Source organism: Haliotis asinina, chromosome 1 (genome assembly GCF_037392515.1).
Source record: "Haliotis asinina isolate JCU_RB_2024 chromosome 1, JCU_Hal_asi_v2, whole genome shotgun sequence".
Lineage (NCBI taxonomy): Eukaryota > Metazoa > Mollusca > Gastropoda > Lepetellida > Haliotidae > Haliotis > Haliotis asinina.
In genome coordinates, this window is record NC_090280.1 from 46,361,735 (window position 1) to 46,388,779 (window position 27,045).

A 27,045-nucleotide genomic window follows, 5' to 3' on the forward strand; every position below is an offset into this window, starting at 1 on the left:
CCTACATATGTAGTACTACAGTGAATGTAGAGAACTGTCCCTGGCACTACAGATGTAGTACTACAGGTGAATGTAGTGACGTGCCCCTGACACAACAGATGTAGCAGTACACGTGAATGTAGTGAACTACCCCTGACATTACGGATGTAGTACTACAGGTGAGTATAGTTAACTGTCCCTGACACTACAGATGTAGTACTGCAGGTGAATGTAGTGAACTGCCTCTGATACTATAGACGTAGTAACCATATACAGGTGACCAGTGTTGCGGCTCCTGAGCCATGTTTCAACACTTACTTGTCCATGCCATCGTCCACTGTCTTTTTGAAGAAGCTCCTGCGTGGGCTGTTGAGACTTGGTGAAGGCATAGGGTTGCTAGAAGTCTGCAGTACGTGTGGAGGGACGGACAGAGGTGGGGGCTTGTGCTTGGCTTTGGGCTGGAGCAAACAACAATGATATCAACAACAAAAGAAATCATTAAAGTGTCTGTAACACAGGTGAACTATACCTTGCACTATCATATACATTCGTTTTGTTGAAAGACACTGGTGGTTGTATTCCAACAAGGGTATTGATATTGAAATAGTCTCCTGAATTTGTTGGTACTGTCTTTTGAGAAGACTTTAGTCTGGCATTCCGATTTCTAGAAAAGTACTAAATGAACAATTTTACAATTTCATCAACTGCAAACTAATTATCAACTCTGGATTGATGATGATGATGATGAAGATGATGATGTCTCACCTGTGACGGTGTTTCTGGTGATGCTGCTGCTGATGAGGATGCAGCTGATGCTGCTGTTGCTGCTGCTGCTGCTGCAGGACTGGACTGTGTCTCAGGCGTGGCTTCCATCATTTGGTGATCCCCCTCACCCTGGTCTCTGTTGGGGGAGGACTCTTGTGACAGCAACCCCTGGTCTTCATGGATGTCGGACAGGGGGCTGGGCTTCTTCCTCTTCACCCTCATCTCAGACTCACGAAGCTGAGTGTATTTCTTCCCTTTACAGGCCCGTTGAGGTTTCTCCCCATTGTCAGAGTCCTTCATAACATCAAAGCTGAATGTGACTTCACGAGTGTCCACAGTTGTCCGCCCTTGGCTCATGGCTGATTGGAGAGGCTGAGGAGGTGGTGGAGGCGGCTGAGTTTCTGCTTGGGGCTGTGTCATGACAGGCTGTGGGGGTGGAGGTGGTCTGTGAATGGGGGTAGGGGATGGGACAGGGCTGCAGTGTATTGGGGTACCAGGACTAGGAGACAAATGATATCCTGGGGATGGGGAGGGGCGTGGAGAGCTGACTGACACCTGGCGCCCTGTGGAAATAAACCATGAAGGTAACTATTTACAACAACATTAATAGAGAATGTGGGACCATAAGTTTAGTTAAAAACTGCTTTTAGCAACATTCCAGTAATATGACAGGATGGGACACCAGAAATAGGCTTCAGTGTACCCATGTGGGCAACTGAACCAAGGTCTTCAGCTGGACGAGTGAAGGCTTAAACCACTAGGCTACCAAACCACCCCATAAAAGAAAGTGAGTGAGCATTGTTTGCACCAATATTCCAGCAATATCACACTGGGGGGGACAAAATATTGTCTTCACACACTGTATTCAGGATTCCAACAGGAAACTGGACTCTTACGAAGACTACTTAAAATTACTGAATTCTCAAAGAGTACACCTTTGGGTTAATATGACTAACCTTGAGAGACCGGTGGTCTCTGCAGACTCTCCGTGGCAACAGGGATGCTGGCAAGGGTGGCCTTCACCTTAGTAGGACGAGTCTGGAAGTTAGGGTTGCTGATGTAACCTATCTCTCCCTTCCCATCTGTGGGGAAAGTGATGTAGCTGGAAGACCGCACATTCATAACCCCTGGAGACAATGAGAAGTAATGACAAATACAAACTGGGCAAGACTCACTTTTGGAACCCAATCGTTCATCAACTGACCGGCATGTGATAATAAAGCTGTTGTGCTATATCAATTATGCTCTTATTAAACATAACAATCTGATATAAAGTTTTGTAGACCCCTTGCATTTCACAACTTGCACATAATTTACTGCCTGTATCATTTGAAAGACTAAAGCTAGAATCTTATTCGAATCCATTTCTACAGCAGAGACAACACCTACAATTTCCAAAAACTTAACAAATAACATATTTTACAATTATCTCCCCTTCGACCATTCGCTCACTTCACATTGCAGACAGTCTTTGGCAGTAATATAAACATTAATTAATAAATGGTTCTGGATATACAGGGTCTGAGGAAACAGGGTTTGACTTTGTCTACAGATTGTTTGACAAGGTAAATAAATATGAACACTTGTTTGGTCTGACAGTGAGTTACAGCAGGTTTTGGTGAAGAACAGTGGCCAGGTGTTTTGTGTTTACAGTTTTGATGTTATATCATCATAAGCTTTTAAGTCCTGCACAGCGAGGTAGTCAGTACCTGTGACACTGATGTACTGATGTACGTCACTGGAAGAGCTATAACGTCAACTCCAATCAGAAGTGAATACATGCAAGCACCTTGTTGCTGGTACAGCAACATGCAGACAAAAATGGACAAAGCACTGGATAAGGATTGAAAAGCCACATTAACTCTAGCCTAGTGGCTGCAATAGTTCCCCATGGAGCTGAGAATGATAAAACATGCCACTGAACTGAGCCACTGTCTACATGATGTTACTCCTGCATCATTAGGTCTACATGACATGACACCTGAAGCACTATGTCTACATTACATGACGCCTGACACCAGGTCTACCTGACATGACACCTGACACACTAGGTCTACCTGACATGACACCTGACACACTAGGTCTACTTGACATGACACCTGAGGCACTAAGTTTACATGACATGACACCTGCCTCATTAGATCTACATGACAGGACACCTCAGGTATTAGGTATGCATGACATCACACATGAGCTATCAGGTCTACATGGCACGACACCCAACACACTAGATCTACATGTCACCTGCATCATTAGGATTAGGTCTAAATGACACCTGACACACAAGGTCTACATGACATGATACCTGACACATAGGGTCTACATAAGATGACATCTGTGGCACATGGTCTAAATGACACAACACCTGGCACATTAGGGTCTACATAAAATGACACCTGAGGCACTAGGTCTACAAGACATGACACCTGAGGCACTAGGTCTACAAGACATGACACCTGAGGCACTAGGCCTACCAGATATGACACCTGAGGCACTAGGTCTACATGAAATGACACCTGAGGCACTAGGCCTACAAGACATGACACCTGAGGCACTAGGTCTACAAGACACAACACCTGACACATTAGGGTCTATATAAAATGACACCTGAGGCACTAGGCCTACTTGACATGACACCTGAGGCACTAGGTTTACATACCGTAATACATGGGACTCTGAGCCTGTGGTGGGCTCTGTTGTGTCTTGTGCGCAGACAGCTGAGGTTTGGGGGCAATGTTTGGCTGTGTAGGTGGTGCTGGACTGGTTGCAAGTGATGGAGATCGGACTGCTTGTGGTTGAATCAAGACCTGTTGTACGGTGCTCTGGTTCACTATTGGCAAAAACAGACCATTTCTTAAAGTATCATTGAAAGAAAAGACAACTAAACATTTGTAGCAGAAAACTAGCTATCTTCTTCCATTGAGATTCAATAAGGTCCGGGGTAAAATAGGCCTTCAGCAACCCATAAAAGGTGACTATGGCCGGTCCCTGACGTTGTTGACACATGTCATCGTTTTCCAATTGTACGGATGAATGCGCATGTTGTTGATCACTCAATTGTTTGATCCAGACTCGATTATTTACAGACCACCACCATATAGCCGGAGGGTTGAGGGCAGTGTCAAACTAAACTCAGTCACTCTTCCATTGAGAATCATACTTTAGAGGCTCCTGAACCTTTGACACCTTGTGTGTTGCCTTTACAGATCAAGAGAAGGCAGTGAAATCAAGCTGTATCTACCAGACCTACCTTGGACAACAACATGGGGGTTAACATCCGTTTCCACTATTTCTTGTCTTAACTAACAATGATTTTACAAGTCATGAATTACTTGGCCAGTGTGGGATTCTGGCAAGTGTTACCACCTACCTTGAGGCACAGAGCCAACATAGGCTGGGATGTAAGCATGGGACACCTCAGCTTTGTTTCCCGGAGGAGTCGTCGCCACAGGCACGGCTATGCCTGTCCCTTGCTGGACATACGCAATTCTAGAAACAAATCAAAGATGACCTGATAACAGGAACATTACACAAAATATACATTTTCAAAACTGATTTAATCAAGAAAAGTTGAAAACATGTTTTTTTGTTTATGAAAACAATCTTCATCCTGATAACTAACACCTGCTTATACAGTTTCTTATGCATATTATGCTCAGCTACTTCATCGGAACACTTTACCATAGGCTGCATGATTGACCTTTATATGGAATTTCAGAATCTACTCACTTCTGTGTAGAAGGCAAGAGAATGCGCTGTTGTTGTTGCTGTTGCTGTTGCTGTTGCTGCTGCTGCTGTAGTTGTTGTGATATGACACTCTGTGACTGTGTGGGCTGCATCTGATGCTGCACTGAGGGATGTGCCACGGTGAGGGACACTACAGGCTGACCTAGCTGTATGTGATGCGGGGATGTTGCCAGCACTGCTGGTGAAGGATTAACAGTCACCAGTTGTGTAACCATGGCAACAGCCTTTGTTTGCTGAGGGTGCTGCTTGGGTGCTGCCATCAAAGTCTGTGTTTGCTGCTGTGGCAACACCTTGTTTTGAGGAGAGTTTGTCATTCGGAGCCCACCAGGTGCTGTGCTAATCTGGAAGTTACTTGTCTGGACCTGGGCAGGCTGGCCTACATTATTGCTGGCCACAGCAACAATGTTCTGCTGGACAGCACCTCCCGGCAAGGCCATCTGCAGAACATTCTGTACTTTGCCCCCTGGGGGAGCAGGCTGGACTCGGACTGAGGGTAGGATGTACTGGACGTGCGTGGGTTGCAGGGTTGGCTGTGTGGGTGTCTGGGGCTGTTGGATGGCCATGGTGGCAGTGCCAGGACTTGACTGATTGGTCTTCAGAACCACATTAGTAAGCAGAGCTGGGGAGGCCAGGTTCTGAACTTGCTGTTGCGGTTGCTGTTGCACGCTCTGGGGAGGCGCGATGTTGCGTAATGTTGTAACATATGCACCTGAGTTTACCGAAGTTTGCACAGTAGCACTATTGTTGAGTTTATTTGCAGTGACAGCACTAACAGCTGGGGAGTTTAGAATACCATAGGGGCTGCTTGGAATGCTCTGTAACAGAATTGTGCTCACATTTTTCATGCTGCCATTAGAATTGTTGCTGGTCAAGAGAGTCTGTTGGGGAATACATACGTTGTTAACAGAGGCAGTTTTAGATGATGTTGTCTGTGGCAGATTGTGAATAGGCTTTGAGGCAATAGGGATGGGAGTTGTGATAGGTTTGTCCGTTGTGGAAAAGGTTGGTGCCACACTTCCACCAACATGACCTGCATGAGTTACCATCACCTGCGGTGTGGAAGGAAACTGGACAGTACTGGCTGTTGGGGGCCGTGTGGCATGATGTGAGGACACAGGAGATGCCTGAGTTGGAGAGTATGGAAGAGGACTCTGAGGCACGGGTTTGGCAGCTCGGGACTTCTGTGTCATCTTTCCCATCACTGGACCCCGTCCATTTTGCTTTCCAAGAGTTGTCTGCATGTTGGAGGACACAATAAGCTGCTGCTTGTCCTGGGTCATGGTGATGTTGTGGATTTTCATCTGGCCAAGCTTGACTGTCTGCTGCTGTGTGCCAGGCATACGCGAACTAGTGCTGTACATACTGCCTTCGTCCTCACGAGCTTCATTGAGCATGTCTAAAGAACTGGCGGACATAAGTCGGCCATCACGAGACTTAGCTTTAAACACGGCTCCCTTTGGCTGAAAGCTGGAGCCTGTGCTTGACGGTCTTGGCATAAGCAGCCCTTCAGCCAGCTGCTTGTTGATGGGAGAGCTCACATCCATCTCCATCTGAGGATCAGGCATGCAACGGATGGGTTTGGGACGGTAAGCAATGTCTGCAGGGGTGATGTTCTTCATGACTGGGGAGAAGCGCTGTTGGGGGAATGCCTTGTTCTCAATGAGTGTGTCTTCCTCTGTCTGACTGTCTGTTTCACTGTCAGACACATGCTCCTTACAGTTGAGGTCAATGCCACCCATCTCACCAGCAGCATTGACACCACTTTCTGGGCACAACAGAAAACAGCTTGTAAGATTCAGAGACTAAGCAGTCAGATAATACCAGTATCCTTTCAGCATAGCAAGGCAAAATGGGAATATTTAGGGAATTACTTTGCCTCCAAAACAATGTATGAAGGGAAGACCTTAACACCAAACTCCAGAGGTGACATTATGTTGTAAGAGTATTACTCCAAACTATGAACTTTAACTTGATTGTATATGAGTGCCCATGTCATGCTACGTTTATGACACGAGTGCCTAAATGTTGGTACTTCCCTAGCTTGAGTGAGTGATATACCAATATTTAGGCACAAATGTCATAAACATAGTATGATACGAGCATGACTATAATATTCTGTTTATTACCAAAGTTGTGAAATTGAGGAAGAGCAAGAAACTTGACATCATGGCATTGTTCATGACGTCATGTCAGAATGACTGTGTGATATTTTTCCTGAGGGCATAGTATGAAAAATATGAACTCAATATTTTAGCCCTCATAGGTAATAGACATACATTACATCACCCTTCAGAACTGACTGCATAACAGGATACCGCCAGAATGTGGTTCAGCTTTAGATTGGTCATTAATTATAGATGGATCAATCAGTGAAGGGTTAACAAACCACGACTGGTTTTCTATCTCTTTCACACATTTCAAATGTCTTTAGAATTATCAAAGAACTTTCTAATCATGAATATTTGGAAAAGCTTAAGTTCGACTGGTTTAGATTATGTGATACGCAACATGATTTTGATGTACTGAGTAAATACCCATTGTTATTTTGACAGAGTGTAAAAATCAATATTTATTTTTCATATGCTGACACTTATTTTTCTAGCTAACTTCAACTTTTCTACAGCATATTTTATACAAACATGCAGCTTATCTGGAACTCTGTTTAATCCTGCCAAAATTCTTTCTTACCGTCTTCACATATAACCATCTTCTCATCATCGCTGTCATCATCATCCCCTTTTGAGCCGAGGCTGCGATGAAACTGCCTCACTTGTTCCTGGGTGAAGTTGTAATGCTGCTGGGACATCTGAGATGGCTGTGAGGTGTGTGTGGATTGGCCATCATGGAATGGTACAGTGGTGCGAGGGGGGTTGTTGGAAGAGCCAGATTGCTGGTATAGCTGATGTGGTCGGCCCACTGAGATGCCCCCAGATTCCACTGCCATGGCCTGCAGAAACGTAAGGAACACATATATTGGATTTGGGTTTTTCTTCAGATGTTCTTATTGGCCAGATGAATCAAAATAACATTGTCATTACAGTGTTTGCGAATAGTGTCTGACCTTCTGACAAATCCGGCAGATTTGCCATCAGAAGTCCCCAACCTGCTGGCCCCAGTGTCTGACTGAATATGTCACAATAACTTTGTCTGAAGTTGTTATTTGTGGCATGTGACACTTGTTCACTGTTTATAAATTTATCTTTATAATGTTTGTCATTATATAATGGTAATAATTTCAATGCCAATTATGAGAAATGTTAAATCTGAAATGTGTGTATAATTTTATTCTATGGGTCTTGTGAATTTTCAGTGGGTGAGACAGACATCTGAAACTTACAGAACCCAATGTCCTGTTACTTTGAAACACCATTCATGAACACTGCATTATTCTCTAGAACGTGTGATGAAGACTGGTTGATATTGTCAATAATATAACTCAAATCTTTTTAATTTCTAATCCTTACATTAAAGACTCTAACATTCTAAAGCAATTTGTGATTCTCAGATGATACTGTGGTCAATCAATCATCATTCTAGTGGCATAAAAAAACAAACATAAAGAATTTGGTCCTTGCATGAACACCGACCTCTGGCTGTTGGTAGGACTTGCAGGTAGGTGGCAGGAAGCTGCGGACCTCATCCTGTTGCCCCGCTGAGAAGCTTAGAGATCTCTGTTTCATTAAGCTGCTGATGCTTCCTTGGGGCAGTGGCATGGCTGACTCTGGTTCCAGGCTGGTCACAGCCTCGCGCTCCTCCAGGTCAAGCGCCTCTGGATCCAGCTTGTCATCTGCAGCACACATCAGATAGCTGTACACTCTACCACCACTTACAGCTGTACACACTACCATGACTTACAGCTGTACACACTAATCCAACACACAGCTGTAATCACTACCCACACACACAGCTTTACACACTACCCCCCAAACAGCTGCACACGCATGCATGCGCGCGCGCACGCAGACACTAAGCCCACACACATCTGTACACACTACCCCCCACACAGCTCTACACACTACCCCCCGCCCACACACAAAGAGCTCTACACACTACCCGGACACAGCTGTACACACTAGCCCACACACAGCAGCACAATCTATCCCAACATAACATACACTTGTACACACTCCACACACACAATGTTTTGACCATGACAACTGTGTTAATGTCTTCAACAATGACCAATGACTATGACCTTCTCATATCGAATATACAGGAGGGGTGGCTGTTACACTGCCTGCAGTTTCTTCATTCAGTTTCGCACATCACATGTCGTAGACAAGAGGTAATTCAGGTATAACCACTTTATGCATTCCCTGTTCTAGTGAAGGATTACAGCAAACACCGAAGGCACTGTTTTGGACAGATATCTGACAGATATCAAAATATGGTATCATCAGCTGGCTTATTAACTGTGGAATATATGATCTTTTTTTTCCATTACAGTTACTTATAGTCATTCACCTACAGTTACAAACAATCATTCATCAGGACACAAATTTCAATATTCACCAATGTCCCCAACTGCTTCAGACATGTCCTCAGTAGAACTCAGACGTCGGTTACCTCCCCTTTGCTTCAATGTTGCTGCAATGGTACTTGACCTCTTTCTGTCTTTGGAACACCACTTCCAGTCCGGATGGGCCTTGAAGTGGGCCTCTTTCACCTGGAAAAAACAACAGCGACATTGACCCAAACATAATGGTGACGACTTTCAAATGTCATGAAGCATATCCCACAGCTATCAACCAAGGATTTTGTTTTCAGTCACCTGCTCAAAACATTTTAGTGATCGCTGAAGCACAACTAACTGCATCAGCAGATTATACATACAAATCCCCAAGATCTTTACTCAAATGTTCCAGCTACACCAGTCCCTAATGAACATGGCCAGAATCAGAAGTGAGACAGACTGGGCAATATCTTGGGTATAGTAAGAAATGTCTTCTATTTCCTGTAATCAAGGTGACAGTGCATACCTGTGATGCCAGATCATGATATTTCTGCTTCTCCTTTGGCCCGAGGGCATACCACCACTCCCCAAGGATCTTGCTGACTGTGCGGTTGTCTTGGTTAGGATGGCGCTGATGAACCAGAGCTCGATGTCGCTTACTGAAGATCATGAAGGCATTCATCGGCCGGCGGATGTGGTCTTTGTCTCGAGACTGGACACAAGGATGGCATACACTGAGCTTACTGTCTCTACATTTCATGGTTTACTGATGTTAGCCCGGGTATGTGGGAACAAACATCTGCTTAAATGGTTCAATACTTTGAGAAACAATTCTTTCTGCCCTTAGTAGTTAGTGACGGGTCTGTTTGGTACGGAGAAATTTGTCACAGCACTTTAGTTCTTGCTAGGAAATATCAGGACAACCAAGATATGTTATGGATTAAGCTGCTTTATTCTTTCTATGCAACGTTTCAGGATCACTACAGGGCCATTCATGATGGTGAATGTTGTGTGGAAAGAATAAAGAAGGTTAATCCATAAAATATCCTGGTCATCTACTAAATGCTACTTTAAGACAATATCAGGACATTTTTTTAACTTGGAGCTAGCTATACTTCCTCAAACATGACTGTCGTTTGGGTGTTTTGTAGATAATCAAGAAACTACAATTAGGTTGAGCATGCTCTTGGGGAAAATGTTGTATAGTCCTACCTTGCGTGGGCTCCGAGGTTCCTCCTTGTCCTTCAGAGCACTCAGGGACTGTGTTCGCCTCTTGGTTGGGGACCTGGCAATTGACTTCTTAGGTGAATCAGTTGGTGCTGGTTCAAAAACGTCGTCATCATCCTCATCAATGTCATCATCCACCTTAAAGGCTGGAAGCAAAGTGTTGACAGTTTACACTTTCAGCCATATACCCACAACAACAAATACTTACCGCTGCTGTTGGATACTTGCCAGGGGTACTACAAGTACGCTTGAACTTCTAATGGATGCTGTCTAATGAATCAAAACTGTCTTCTGAATCAAACTAAAGACATATTTGTGAGTACTACGACAGGAAATTTATTTCATCGAGATCAAACTACTGCTTCAACAGTATAGTCTGCTTGGTGTATCCAACTGTATTTGACATGTACTCAGCGAGGCTAAATGCACGAAGAGTATGCTCTGACTTGAAAGCAAATCCATGCAAGCAAACAATGCAAGGTAGGGCTGGGACAGATCCATCTTTTCTACCCAGGTACCCCACCTCCTATTTCTAACTTGCACAGAAACTGCTAATCAGAGAAACTGCTTGGTCATAGCACTGAGCAGGATGTTTGATTTTGCTCTGCAGGTGAACGAGCATCACCAACACTGATCAGTGACCAGCATCTGGCAGGCATCGCGGACAGCCATCACTGTCTGGGCCTAAATTTTTTAAGCTCTCCTAGCACTGAGATAGTAGAAACTTAATGCTAATGTATGGCACTTACAACTATCTTAGCGCTAAGATAGCTTTGAAAATCTAGGCCCTGGTCTCATAGAGATGATCAAGTGAATTACTTACAAGTATCCCCCATTCCTGGCGCTGTTTGAGGAGGGTCCTGTTTGCTGACAACAGGGGGTGGAGTGGCTGACTGAGGGGGTGAGTGACTTGCTCCATTTGGGGGGGTTGCTGGAACAGCTGGTCCCGTATTGGTCAGAAAAGGAACGAGTGAGTGCCAAGGGTATACACGTATCTCATTTCGAGATGCTGAAAGAGACAAAAAACAAGTTATTTGCCATGAAATATAAGGAATCAAACTACTGCTTCAACAGTATAGTCTGTTTGGCTTAAAAGAGTACAACTTGGCTGATCCTTTCTTTGCACTCCTACTCGTAACAAACAGGGAACTGTGTCAATATTTTAATGATAGTTTTAAAACAACTTTTTAATTTTTACAACCAAAATTCTGCAAACCCCACACAGTGTTGGTATGATGTCTTGATTGTGATCAGCATTTCATTGAGTATTTCAAGGTTATTAGTTTTCAAGTTAGATTGCAATTCATAGGTATGCTTTTAAGCCAAATGGACTACAGTATCAGTTGTACGCTGTTGTGCTATTTAACACTGGACATTAGCGCACATTGATGGTATCAACATTTCCATGGACTTACATGTTATTTCAGTGTAGCATAAATATTTTTCACAATGTGAGTTTAGGATGGATCTTTGTCAAATTTGATACACTGCTCTGCACACACAATTTCAGTTCAATTCTCCGCTCACTAATTAACTTATAACATCACTTTTATCAACTTATGTATGGTTCCACAATGTACAATCACACAGGTCACCATGTTAGAGGAGCTCACAGCAGTTTACTTGTTTGGGTTAATTTTTTTTGGATAATTAATTAACTTGTTTATTTATCTAGGCATTTATATGGTTAGGCATGGCAGCATATTTATGAGAGTACAGATTATAGCAGTCTGAGCAAACCTCATTGAAATAGTCTCTATTACAGTTAACGACAGAGGTATACTTTGTTAACTTATAAAACTTATAATTGTACATATGTTGATTTAATTGTTGCCATTCAATAAACAAGCGATGGAAAATTAAACAGAAATTATATGATTACAGGAAGCATGATTAATCACAAATATGCAAGATATAACTCGGATCTTATGAAAAGCAAAGAATGAAAATTATTTATGCTTATTAACATATCAAGTGATGAATATTTTTGGTACTGGTCTGTACATGTAGTATGGCTGTAGTCAAGCTGACACAATCAGCCAGCTGGACGAATATGATGCCAGTAAAATCAGCACTTACTACAACAGTCCAGATCAAACCTTCAAAATACAGTCATTATTTCACCAATGTAAGTAAATGTTTCCGCTATCTGAAACATCACCTAAAATCATTTTCACAACATACAAACTGCTAAATATCTCCGCAACCACTTATGTTTATTACACACTACAACAAAGACCTCGACTGGTCACGTCTTACGACAAGCAGTCGCCTTTTATGGCAAGCATGGGTTGCTGAAGGCCTATTCTACCCTGGACCTTCATGGGTCTAAAATGTGTAAATCATGTTTCATCTCTTATTAGCTACACATCACCAAATGGTACATTTTCTGTCATGCTACAGTCTGTTTGCAGTGAAAATGCACTGATGAATATCACCTTGAACAAAATGGTAAAACTTTATATAAAAGTTGTGTAACAAGCGATGATAGACTGAAGTTGCTATTATTGGTTTGTATTACAAAGGGGCGAAATGCAGCAGATGGAACAGTGACACAAATGCACATGCAGAACGTGAGGCGTATTAAAACAAACCAACCCTACTTGATCTTAGTGTTCCATTAAAAATGCATACCCCACTGTAATACAAATCAAGCGCAGCAGAAGGAACAATGAAAGAAATGCACATGCGGAACGTGAGGAGCATTAAAATAGACCAACCCTACTCGTTCTCAGCGTTTCATATAAAATGCATACCCCATTGTAATACAAAGCAATAATAGTGATTTGAAATTATAATTGTTTGTTAAACAACTTTTATCCCAAGTTGAATAAACTTCTGAGATTTAAATATTCATTTGACAAGTAAAGGTATGAGAATTTACAATCTTAATTTCCCTTTATTCAATTTATTTTGTCATGAAGTGATTTTCATCAGTATGTTTTCTGCCAGGCAGGAGTGTGATGACCATCTTGCAGATGTGTGTCCTAGCCTAGCCGTCATCACACACACACGAGTCTGTTTAGTAGGTACACAACTCCATTTCCACCAGCCAAAGCTAAAGTCACATTATTATATTTCATATCAGCTTATCAGGAAGCTTGGAGCCTGAATAGCCATCTCTACGTCTTCAACTTCCCAGTGAAATCCAATCTAAAGTGATACTAGCGGTAATTGGGACTGGTTCAGAGGGAATGACGCAGTTGATGTGGCTATTCTGAGCACTGCAGTTGAGAGTATCATCCTACGAGTATGGCCTCAAGTGTTTCCTCAAGCTGCATGACAAACACCTTCACAGTCAAGTCACAGGACAAACCCTAACAATGTACTGACTGTTCCATGGCCTACAACCAGTGTCAACCAAGACAAACCTTCCCCTGCCTACAGTCTAAACACTCCCATTCCATGTCAGCTTCATGTACCTGATGGACACATCAGCATTCTACTATGAATTTGGATACATCAGCATTCTACTAGAAATTGGACACATCACTCTACATGGAATCTTGACACATCAATCTACAAGGAATTTGGACATATCATTCAAAGAGGAATCTGAACACATTAGCATTCTACAAGGAATCTGGACACATCAGTCAACAATGAATTTGAACATTATTCAATCCTAGTTGGTCAGTTAGACTTGGAGCAGTGAGTGAGTTAAGTTTGGTTCTGCCCTGCCCTTAGCAATATTCCAGCAATTTCATGGGCACCTGAAATGGGCTTCACACATGCATTGTACCTGTGTGGGAAATTGAACCAGGGTCTTCAGGATGAAAGAATGTATAAGCCTGTAGACGTGCAGATAGTCCATCGTCCTTCAGTTATGGAAAGTGGGCACGTCCACAAATAATATGCAAAATGACAGGTTACAAAATGCAATGTTTCTGTTGGTGCAATACTCAAAGGATGTGTGGTAACACTGTGCCACGATGATTTTTCTGCATATGACAGGTGTCATTACAGAGTATTAACTACAGAGTGTTAGCTACACCCTCATCAATGAATGTTACAGGCCCATGCTGGTAAGATGACGGTCATGTAGAGTACTGAAAAGGTGCAGTGTACTGCATGTTCAGATAATTGCATTCAGAGACTGGAATAAATCAGATTTCATATGGACATTGGTCATACATGCTGAATATAATAACATACAACATAACTACTGATGATTTGCTGTACATATGCTCTCAGTATTTGTGTGTCTCTGGATGCAATATTTGGGGTTTTCTGCTACCATTCACTACATTTGCATACTGGATGCAAATCTGTGCGACACACAAAACACTGCACTATCAACTGCCACACCGAGTGAGATGATGCCATGACAAGCAGTGTAAACCTTGTAAGGCTTGTTTACTTTTCCCAGGGCTGTTTATGTTGTGCTACAAGCTTTCAATGCCTATCATATGTTGGAGTGAAGTAATATAGTGCAACAGACATACAGCCCATATTCTGCTCAAAGGCTGTTGACAATAAGTCCATAATTCAGGAATGACTTCCAACAATGTTTCAAACCTGCAATTTGGGTCCCGAATTCAATTTGAGTGAGTGAGTGAGTCAGTCAGTCAGTCAGTGAGTGAATGAGTGAGTTTGAGTATGAACTTCGATCTGCGAAATTGGAAATCGATGACATGCCTCAACCAATTCTGCTATCCTGACCATCCATTGCCATTAGTCATCTCTTAAGACATGCATCATATTGAAGGTCAATATTCTAACATGGACCTTCAGTCAAACAGTAATCACCACAGTAAGTTAGTCAACAGGTACATGAACAGCAGTTTTCTAAAATAGTTAATAACAGCCGATATATCAAGCAAATAAACAAATCAAAATGTAAGGTGCTGGTAGAAAAGTAACTGTCACACACAGGACAAGAAATATATCTTGCATGAGCATACTCCAGTCCAAACGTGAAGACATGTTCAAGCACTCCATAAGTGATTCTCCCACATCAAACAGCAAATTAATAACATACATATAGGTTAAATCATCCACAAAACTTGAGAATTATCTACAGTGAAACTGCCAAAACTGGCATCTGTCCAATCCAGAAAAGTTGTCAACACCGGCTGTGTCCCGTCTGTGGCTTGTACGTTTATCATAAGCTCTACAATCCAGCACGTCATCTGAACCACGTAACTTCTTCAACCCTAGTGAGTGCCGGTATAGACAGCATCCACCGTATTTCATTGTAAAACAAAGATCACATTTGGCAAAGTTACCATTAAGCAATCATAAACTCAATACTAAAACAGGGAAATATATAAAACCTGCAATCCCACTAGAACAACATCTCTCTGAAACATGCAATGTCTTAGAAGATGAACAACACTATTTAATATCTTGTACTAAGTATAGGAAAGAACGGAAATCACTACTAAAAACATTGCTTTTTCATCATAAAAAATTGGCTACACTCTCATAACAATTATTAGCCTCATTTTCAAATAGAAGTCCTGAAACTATTTCTAAAATATCTCAAAACATTTACAATTGTAAATGAATTTTGCAAATTACCATTGTCTCATACTGTTTCTATGTGATATTACATATATGATTTGTAAAATTGTTGTAATGTACATCATTTATGTATCTGTATTTCTATATGTTTGTAACTGCTGTGTTTATATTTGTAGTTAATAGAATATTACTAGTGTTTCTTCATGGAATGCTATGCAATAAATATCTAATATCTAGAGCCAAATGTAACAAAGGGAAATCTTTGTGTGTACAACTTTTTCTCTTTCAGTTTGAAGAGATGTCATAAAAAAGTTGTTTATCCAAAGATCTCATTTCTCAGTACTCGATCTTGTAAATGCCTCTCAGACAAGTTGTAACAAACTGATGATTATTCACTTGCAAATTTCATAGCAAAAGTTTTCATCAGCTCTATAGTGGATGTGGTCTTTTCGGCAGGTCAGATCTATAAATACCACAGCCAGACGAGCGATCAGGGTTGTGTACATTCAACACCTGGCCCACGATGGCAGTCAGGTAGTAGCGTATTTATAACTGTACATTGACAAATACAATAATGGGTGGTGGTATGCAGGCCAACAAGAGACTGGGCCATGATGAAAGAAGGTTCAGCTAGAGTTCAGTTTGTGAAACCATAACTTGAAAATTAAAATTCCTTTAACAACTAATATCATATGAACAGCAACGTCCAGTTTATTCAATCTGTTCGCTTCAAGGACTCATGAATTGTTTCAGTAACCATATGACTTGATTCATGTGTAAAAACATGAACATAGTTATTCAAGCCTTTGGTGATTAATATACCATACTAGGGTTTAATCACAATTATCATCACTGCATAAAGGTGGAATGGACATAAATACCTCGTCCGGAATGGTGCTGTGAGTGAGCGAGATAAAACTGAACAACACCAGCAATATTTCAGTTGTATTGTGAGAAGCAGCATACGTTAATGATACAAATATTTGGACTGAATAAAAATTATTTTTGAGACAACTGTGACACATATATTGCAGTTTAGAGTATGAGCTGAATATAACATGGACATGCGTTGGGATAATGGGCTGAAAACAATGCTACCAAGCTGCACTAATAACTAATATAAGTGCAGAATACGAAGAACAACAATCTTATTCTATACACTGGCAAAACACTGCACCTGGGAATGACAACCAAGGCATCACAGTTATACAGTTTTGATATCAATAGATAACCCACTGAGGGCTTGACCAAGTTTCATCACATTTAGCACATTAAGTGCAATCGTCAAATGATCATAACACCTATGTTTTATTTATCTCCACATGAAATGAATTAGTTCTAGATCTTCTATTCATTTTAGATTACATACACATAGTTGGGTTTGGGTCTATTAGGTGGACATACATCATATATTTTGTTTCCCATCCGTAAGATGAAGAGCAGGCCTCCCTCTCCCAGGCACATACACCCAGACACACACACACATACAATACAATGAGTTGACACAGGAATCAGTATGAATCATTAGGTCAGCTAGTTCAGATTTGGTATGGTAACAATTCATGGTTGCATGTAATAAACACTTACTGCTGGGTCATCAGATTCAATCAGATTCTTATGAACATTGCAAAAAATATTTTACTTGTATTTATGACTTTTAAACATCTTTCATGACAAGCAGTTTCCCCTCTCAGTAGCCTTACTACACATTCTGCACACACAGGTCAACACACGCAGGTTAATACACGCAGGTTAATACACACAGGTCAAGACACACAGGTCAACAAACACAGCTCAACACACAATGGCAACACCCAGGTCAAGACATGCATGGGCCAACACACAAAGGCAAGCACAAACACGGCAACACACAGGTCAACACACACACAGGTCAACACACACAGGTCAACACACACAGGTCAACACACACAGGCAGGGCAGTTGACAACACACAGCTCTTCTCGAGAGTTCCACTGGTTTCCACAGAACACTTCCCAACCAATATCTCTGGTTGATACTTTCTGTTCTTATCTAATGAACCAATTACATGTCACTACAGGTCATATCACACATCAGTCCTCTGGCTGAGGCCATCCACATTAGTAACTCAAAACCGTCATCCATTCTTCATAGCCCCGGTTCCACATTTAACAAGCCTTTTGTCTGTCCTCATTCTTAAATATATTTTAAGCCAACAGACGTCATTTGACATCTGTAAATACATGTGACAAGGCTGGCAAGTCATGCTCCTGGGCCTGCCCACTACAGCTGGATGAAGCCTGTGCTCCTTCTATTACTGGCACCAACCTGGGGCCAAGCAGATCAAGAACCCTGCCATTTACATGTGCTGGGAAAGGGGTCAGTAGGTTGCTCAAGGACTTATATTGTTCTGCAGATACAGCCTAATTTGAAAATGGCATGTGTCGTATTTACTTCATATTTCCTTTAAGATGTCACCAACACCTGACAAATTTTGATGATTTCTACAGATTTAACAATGTTAAAGATAAATGCAGCACCAATGGCATGTGACTAGTAAAGTGAGTGAGTGGGTGAGTGAGTTTAGTTTTAAGCCTCTATTAGTAATATTCAGGGACAAAGGAATGTGTGGCAAATGGCAGTCGTAGACTATTTCTCACCATGGACAAGAATATTGTTGTCAAAATGCAGCATTCGATTACTCGAAATGTTTGGTCATCATTGCCTACCATTTGAATCAGACCTTTCAACATGCTTCCTCGCTCCCATGATCACTGACACAGTTGGCTAACCAACAGCCTTGGGATAGTTAATCCTTGTAAATTCACCAATGGCCATAGTGAAGGATGCTAACAATGCTGTGTCTTGCAGTTCATTAGTATTTGTCATATTCAAAGGTCTTCTCAATATATGCAATGTTATCCATTTGAAATTTATTTGTTAAATAGCATTTATCTCATTTAACTGACATGCACTGATTGAACTGATTGACCTTCCATCAATTAATGCTTGCAAAATTTCAGGATGACCTTCATCAACATTTTTAATGCAACATGATCTTCACAAAGTGCGAAAAAAAAAAAAAAAAAAAAATTACTAAACATGGCAAAAAGCATACTATATTTTATTAGTAAATATCAATTTTTCATTACCCTAAAACCAATACAAAAAAATCCCCAGTCAAGGTAAAAACCCACGTGAGTTTCCATGTTTACTCTTTTGATTTGTTTATATCAACTAAAACAAGTTGAGTGAGTTATGGTTCACACTGATTTCAAGAGTATTTCATTTATATAACATCAACATTACGATTTTATATTTTGAGCAGGGAAAACTTATTTTTACTTGTTCCTTATGCTTGAAAAATATATCCATAAAACAAGAAATAAAATTGGCATGGCTTAATGAACCATGAAACATTGTTACACATTTGATAACTCCTTCCTCTTTTCCCATTCCTAAAATGTCATCCAAATCCTAATTATCAAGACAAACTTATTACTACAGTAGTTGGTCATATTTAGTGTTTCATCATTAGTGAAATTCCCATAGACTTGGATGGTAATTACCTGTTGCAAGAATAATTTTCAGAAATTGAGTAGAAGTCATTTTATTTGACATTTTGCAAACATTTTGGAAATCAGTCAGCAATGTGTACATAATTTTCTTTCATCTTTCCGTGGATTAGTTATTGAATAAGACCTGATTAAGCACGGCATAAGTACAACTCTTAATTTATCCTATAGACAGTCATGTTATACCAGATAGGTACGTCTCACATATGTTCTTTAAATTTACAGTTTTCTTAAAAATCATCGGAAAACTGAATGGAAACTATGTGCATAAAGCTGAGGTTTTTTCCCAGCTGATAGATAACTACTGAAAGTAATTTGACTGAAACTAACTTCATGAAAATTATTCCAGCAAGTGTTAATTAACATGCTAGTCTATGGGAATTTCACTAATGAAGACTCATTTATGGCCATCTACTGTAACAAACAGAAAGCCAGACATGTGTGTCTGCGGTGTATCAATGATAGAGAGAGAAAATGTTCTGACAATATTTCACTTCAAGTTAACTGTGTCCACTCGTTTGAGTAGAATTTAAACAAATACTTTGGAGGAACATCACCCTGTTCCATGTGCTGATATCACCATGGTGATATCTAACAATTTCTGAAGCACATGGAGGCTGCTAAATGTTAACATATATTGATCAACTGATGTGACATTGCAACTATTACCATGACAACACTGTCAAAAGGCACAAATTTCCTGTGAGAACTAATTATTGCAAGAAATCAAATTCTTCATAGATGGATGTGTAACACAGTACACTTACATATATATATTACATATATTCCAATTTTGCGTTTATGAATGTTTGAGTATCTATCTGCTGACTCAAACTGCCATGCACTTTGTTAAAAGAACAAACCTTAATGCATGCATGGACTTCACATGTTAGAACCACTGCCAAGTAGCAATCAAACTATGGAGTTAAAATCATGTACTAGCTAGCGATCAGTTTTCAACAATCATAAACTCCTTTAAATTAACAGATTTATTGAACACAATTTCTGAAAACGAAATTTTGTCAAGTAAGAAATTTAGACCGAAAATGCCTGATTGACATTTGCAGGCTGTGGAAAAAGGTATGATAATGCCATCTGTGATGTAAGGATACAAATATATTTGTGAATGACGCAAGAAGCAGCCAATGAGATGGGCTGAAAGTGATGTCAGTGTGCTATTGACGTGCAATCTGTGAGCTATTGATTAGTGGCAGCTACAGCCACCATGTGATATGGGACAATATATCACTGTAATGTACGACAGTTATCACCTAGTGATGCTGATCATTGATTAGACATGCCTTACACAACTGTACGCATTAAAGGTCAGTGACACAAACCCAAAGGGTTCAAGAAATGACAAGCAATAACATTTGCAGTATTCACACCAGAAGCATGTTAAATTGATAATTGAGAGTAAATCAAAAGTAAACATTGAAAGGTCACAACTTCTGTTTTTACTGGTAACTGAATTCAAGACCATATACCAATATATAGTCTCTGTTGAAATCAACCACTACCATCAGCTGTTCATATCGATCAAGAATTGCCACTAAGGGGATAATGTTAAGCCATCCTTGTCATCAGGTGTATATGAATTAACCCTGGTCAGCAGTTGTCTGTCATGATGGTGAATGAGGCCACATTGTTGAGGTGAAGAGGAAGCCACACAACCAGGCATGTCTACCTGGCCATGTGGAGACCAGGATATGTAGCAACAGTAGTGTCAATCAACAGGGCCACCACAACCACAACCTCCGTGTTGAGAACATGCATACACTTTGCTTATACCCAAAAAATTTCACAAAAAAACACAGGATCCAGTATGTACATTTGAAAAATATTCTAAAAGAGCCGCAGATCATCTTTGGACTTAACTCTTCACATTAAACATGTTTAGTGTATAACTGTTCACATCTTGTGTCTCCATATCACAGTATAACTTATTGATACACACACCATGTGTCTCTACATCACAGTACAAATATACAAATGTCCTGTTTCTCTACATCACAGTGCAATTGTACAAACATCCTGTGTCTCTACATCACAGTACAACTATACAGTCTTGTGTCTCTACATCACAGTACATCGGTACAGTTTTGTGTCTCTACATCACAGTACAACTATACAAATGGCTTGTGTCTCTACATCATAGTACAAATATACAAATGTCCTGTTTCTCTACATCACAGTGCAATTGTACAAACATCCTGTGTCTCTACATCACAGTACAACTATACAGTCTTGTGTCTCTACATCACAGTACATCGGTACAGTTTTGTGTCTCTACATCACAGTACAACTATACAAATGGCTTGTGTCTCTACATCATAGTACAACTATACGACATCCTGTGTCTCTACATCACAGTACAACTGTACAAACATCTTGTGTCTCTACATCACAGTACAACTATACAAACGGCTTGTGTCTCTACATCATAGTACAACTGTACGACATCCTGTGTCTCTACATCATAGTACAACTGTACATGCCTTGTGTCTCTACATCATAGTACAACTGTACATGCCTTGTGTCTCTACATCACAGTACACCTATACAGTCTTGTGTCTCTACATCACAGTACATCGGTACAGTTTTGTGTCTCTACATCACAGTACAACTATACAAACAGCTTGTGTCTCTACATCATAGTACAACTGTACATGCCTTGTGTCTCTACATCACAGTACACCTATACAGTCTTGTGTCTCTACCACACGGTACATCTGTACAGTTTTGTGTCGCTACATCATAGTACAACTATACAACATCCTATGTCTCTACATCACAGTACAACTGTACATGCTTTGTGTCTCTACATCACAGTACAACTGTACAGTCATGTGTCTCAGTCTAAGTAAACTTAGCTCCAGTATTATTCCTTGCACTCCTACACTGGGTCTAACAAAACCTAGTAGGAGGTCGCGTCAGGTAACCTTTGAGTGACCTATGACCGTCCAATCAAATGCGAGATGGCTAAACGGATTTTACAAATCAGACAACAGCCACTGTTTAGGGTTTGGTGGAACTTACAAAATACATCAGTCACTGACAATGATCTCCCAAAAAACGAAAATCAGCATATAACACTTATCATTGACCTGTAGTATGTATATGCTTTTCGATTGCTGTTGATGTGGTTACCATTAGCTAATATTTCCGCAATCTGACATCCTTGAGTATTGCCCAAAACTCTATTTTCGGCAAGTGTTTATTCACTGATTGTGGCATGCTCCATGAGCATTGTCCTTAAGCGATCATGGGGAAAATAGCATTCAAAATTGTTCAGTTCAAAGGCATGTGCGAATGTCCACTTGCGCAAGTTGGTAAGCTGTGCTCTGATTGGTCAATCTCTAAGGTTACCTGACACGATCTGATACTAGGTTTTGTTAGACCCAGTGTAGGAAAGTAATGAATAACACTGGGGCTAAGTTTACTTTGACTGTCTTCTGTCTCTACATCACAGTACAACTATACAGTCTTCTGTCTCTACATCACAGTACAACTATACAGTCTTCTGTCTCTACATCACAGTACAACTATACAGTCTTCTGTCTCTACATCACAGTACAACTATACAGTCTTCTGTCTCTACATCACAGTACAACTATACAGTCTTCTGTCTCTACATCACAGTACAACTATACAAACGTCCTGTGTCACCACATCATCGTATAACTGTACATGTCTTGTGTCTCTAACATCACAGTACAGCTATACAAAAGTCCTGTGTCTCTAACATCACAGTACAATTCTACAAACATCCTGTCTCCATATGACAGTTAAACTACATGTATACAGTTTTGTGTCTCTAACATCACAGTACAATTCGACAAACATCCTGTGTCTCCATATGACAGTTAAACTACATGTATACAGTTTTGTGTCTCTAACATCACAGTACATCTATACATGTCCTGTGAAGTAAGTTACATATCACAGTGCAACTATACACACGTCTTGCACCACAAACAAGGAATAGGCCTCACCACAAACAAGGAGTAGGCCTCACCACAAACAATGAGGACAGAGGAAGAGCTAGAACACACCAGTCAGTAAACATAAAACAATGCTTGTAAACATCAGAGACAATAATTACTTCTAAACCTATGTCTGTGTCATCCTTACATGAAAATCAGTGACTGATAAAGCCACACTGGTCACAAGGCACCAAAGCCACACTGGTCACAAGTCACCAAAGCCACACTGGTCACAAGTCACCAAAGCCACACTGGTCACAAGTCACCAATGAGTGAAGATCTGTGCGGAAGAAATGGTGAACCATTTTGCACCATTTTGTGTAACAACAATCAATATACTTGAGTCATTTCACGAAAGTTCTCTTAATCTACAAAAAAGGATTATATACAGTGAAAAGTATTGTGGCAGCAACTGTTGCACTTGGCTCTGAAGTATTTACACCTGCTTGTTTGTCACTTGCTGTGTCCAGAGCAGCCACACATCACAAACCCCTGTCCACCACACATAGATGAAATGAAATGACTGAAATGACTCAGGTATATTGATTGTTGATACACAAAATGATGTGAAACAGCTGACCCTCCTAGTCACTTCACGAAATGACTGAAAATATTTAGTCATTTCATTAACTGACTGATTTCATAAATTGACTGTAATGCGTGGACAATGATTAACAAGGTATATGACCAGTGTTAATTAGCAATCATTTATTCAATCAATCAATAAAGTGTCAAGTAACTAAAGCAGTTAAAATGTATTAAAAATAACTAATACACTCTTTAAAAAAGTTAATATCCCAACTGAACTTCACTGCTTGTAAAGAGTAGATTTTTTAAATTCTTGGATTATATCAAAGAAGAATGTTTGGATTTTTCAAATATGTTATTAAAATACATCAGGTCCATATCTGAGGAAGTTCAACTAAGAATCGAATAATTCATGTTTCTACTTCCAAAAGAATTTCAAGTGCACATTTTTAATACATTAATCTGAGATTTTGAACTTCCTTGTTCAATAATAACATAACACAAACTAACATCACTTCAAACTTCCGTCATGTTGTTAATATCTTCTCTGAAAATGTTCAAGATGACAGAGCTTACAGTGACTCAGGTTTTAGCCTGCTTCACCTTAAGTGTACAAGGATGACTTTAATTGTTGACTTGGAACATAGACCTGCAGCAGGCCTAACATTCATCAAGCAAGGATAACCAAAATATCTATAAAAGTAATTAACTGTGATTTACTCTGCTTTAGGGATATTGTGATGTGGGGTCAGTTTTTTTGTGTTGTTGTGGGCTGTTTCAACTTCTACATGAAACCCAGTCTATCACATGCCTTCAGTTTCAATATGCTTTGCAAAACTGCCTGCTGAAAAATACATGTGTCTAATTATTGTAAGCATTTGGACAGATGTTGCACCAGTGTTGTGCAAATAATGCACCAATGCACACTATAAGTGCAAGATTACACTGCAGCAGTAACTAGGCCAGTCCTAAGCCTCTATGCAATGTCTGCACATCCTGCTGATGGCTTATGTAGATTACAAACTGCATTCTCACTGAAATGCTGACTACATCATCAACAGCCAATCAAAAGAGTTCTTTGAACACATCTGACCAATCAGATTACACTTGTGCACTCAGCCCTAAAGTGAAAAATGTGATGTCAGCACAAACCAGCCAATCAAGTGACAGGATAGCCCTGAGTGAGGATAATGAAATGCATGGAGTCTTCCCAGCTGATCTCAGCCACTACAGCCAGAGCAAGCTGAACCAAGCGCTCATATTTTCACAACCTAATCAAAAGACTGAACACAAACAAAAACATGTGCATTTACAACGTATTATCACACAAACAACACTCAATGAACACAAACATTATTGAGGGCAGAACTACTGCAGAAAATGGAGTTCACCGGTTATTTAGGTCACTCTTATTGTGAATCTGTGGAGAGACGAGGCCAACTGCAGTGTTAGATTTCACACCAACTTGCTTAAAAATCACCCTGGATTATGTGAACACAAGGACAAGCTCCCTGTAGCAGCAGTAATAACCTGAGCAATAAGTGTACACTGCTGTGATAAATGATCCTTCCCCTGAGCATAAAGGCTGGATTCCTCAAGATGATTGCTGTATTGATGTAGTTTCTTATAAGGAAGTAGAATACTGAAATGCTGTCTCATCCAAAAATGCACAAATATGGCATACAGTGATAATGACATTTTCTTCGACTACATGTTTAACATAAAATGTACACACAGCACTGGATGAATGGCTTCATCATGTTTTCTTCAACCACTAGTGACTATCTAAAAAATTCTTCTTCTTGTCTCATCCCAGCATGGCAGCCAGCAATAATGTTGATGCTGCAGCAAAACTACAGCTAAATTCCAGCCCACTCATGCTCACCATGCTCAGATTACTAACCTTGAAGGCAACAATCTGACATTCAGATATATTATACACTGATTCGTGATCTTCCAGTATTCAGATCACCATGCTTATACATGGACATGCAGACGCAATACAACATGCACCAGCACAACAAACTGCACTGCATCTCTTATACCTGGTGCTTCCACAGGTGATATTGGAAACCAAACTGCTCGTATCATTAGTTTGACAAATGGTTACAGACATAGGTGACATGTCCCCTGAATCCTAGCACCAGTACTCGCATCAGTAACATACAGCATCTACGTGGTATGGATCCCAAGTTCTCATTCTTTATGCCTTCCCACAAGCTTGTAAACTGACACTAATTAAGTTCAGTGTGACATGTTAACGTGTGAGGTTTTGTCAATATCACTGCATCTTCCAGAGTATCCTAGATAATCAGTCGCTTGGGCCTAAGAATTGAATGAGGACTGCATGGTGGAGTATTCAAGGTCTGGAGCAATACTTGACCCATGGTGCACAAGAGTGTACTCATCAAGGGACGAGAACCTACGACACTGGAAAAGTTGTTGGCCTACAGTGCACCAGAGATGAGCTCATTCAGGAATGAGAACCTATAACGCTGGAGCAGTAGTTGGCCTACAGCGCACCAGAGATGAGCTCATTCAGGAATGAGAACCTATAACACTGGAGCAGTAGTTGGCCTACAGCGCACCAGAGATGAGCTCATTCAGGAATGAGAACCTATAACACTGGAGCAGTAGTTGGCCTACAGTGCACCAGAGATGAGCCCATTCAGGAATGAGAACCTATAACACTGGAGCAGTAGTTGGCCTACAGTACACCAGAGATGAGCTCATTCAGGGATGAGAACCTTCAACACTGGAGCAGTAGTTGGCCTACAGTGCACCAGAGATGAGCTCATTCAGGAATGAGAACCTATAACACTGGAGCAGTAGTTGGCCTACAGTGCACCAGAGATGAGCTCATTCAGGAATGAGAACCTTCAACGCTGGAACAGTAGTTGGCCTACAGTGCACCAGACATGAGTGCAGTCAGGGATGAGAACCTTCAACACTGGAGCAGTCAGCTCTATTACACAAAGCACTGGATGAATGGCTTCATCAATGCAGTCTATGATGAACACCAGCTGGGCTGCATAGTCATGTAGTCAGCAGAACATATTCCCATTCATATCAAGACTAGTAAGAATCTAAAGTAAAACAGATTCATGGCTATCAAAACATACGGCCATCATCCACAGATTACTAATCCCACTGAAATAATGGCATTGTTAGAATTACTTAATCTGATGTTTGTGAGTTTGGTTTTACGCTGCTTTTAGAAATATTCCAGCAATACCACGGTGGGGGGGACACCAGTTATGGGCTTCACATGTTGCACCCATGTTGGGAATCGATCCCGAGTCTTCGGCGTGACATGCGAACACTTTAACCACACAACTTC

At 40.7% G+C, this 27,045-nt stretch overlaps 1 protein-coding gene across 2 annotated transcripts in view; it reads right to left on the reverse strand.

Moving 5' to 3' along the window:
- LOC137292033 (protein capicua homolog) overlaps positions 1-27,045 on the reverse strand; it is a 41,929-nt gene that overhangs the window by 6,151 nt on the left and 8,733 nt on the right. For both annotated transcript variants that reach the window (XM_067823595.1, XM_067823588.1), the window contains exons 3-14: positions 10,995-11,180; positions 10,157-10,317; positions 9,471-9,656; positions 9,004-9,157; positions 8,079-8,278; positions 7,180-7,438; positions 4,474-6,256; positions 4,115-4,233; positions 3,404-3,574; positions 1,701-1,871; positions 745-1,307; positions 298-437 (exon numbers count right to left, since the gene is read on the reverse strand). In XM_067823595.1, the coding sequence (XP_067679696.1) occupies positions 298-437; positions 745-1,307; positions 1,701-1,871; positions 3,404-3,574; positions 4,115-4,233; positions 4,474-6,256; positions 7,180-7,438; positions 8,079-8,278; positions 9,004-9,157; positions 9,471-9,656; positions 10,157-10,317; positions 10,995-11,180 (4,093 nt within the window). The remainder of the gene's footprint in view (positions 1-297; positions 438-744; positions 1,308-1,700; positions 1,872-3,403; positions 3,575-4,114; positions 4,234-4,473; positions 6,257-7,179; positions 7,439-8,078; positions 8,279-9,003; positions 9,158-9,470; positions 9,657-10,156; positions 10,318-10,994; positions 11,181-27,045) is intronic.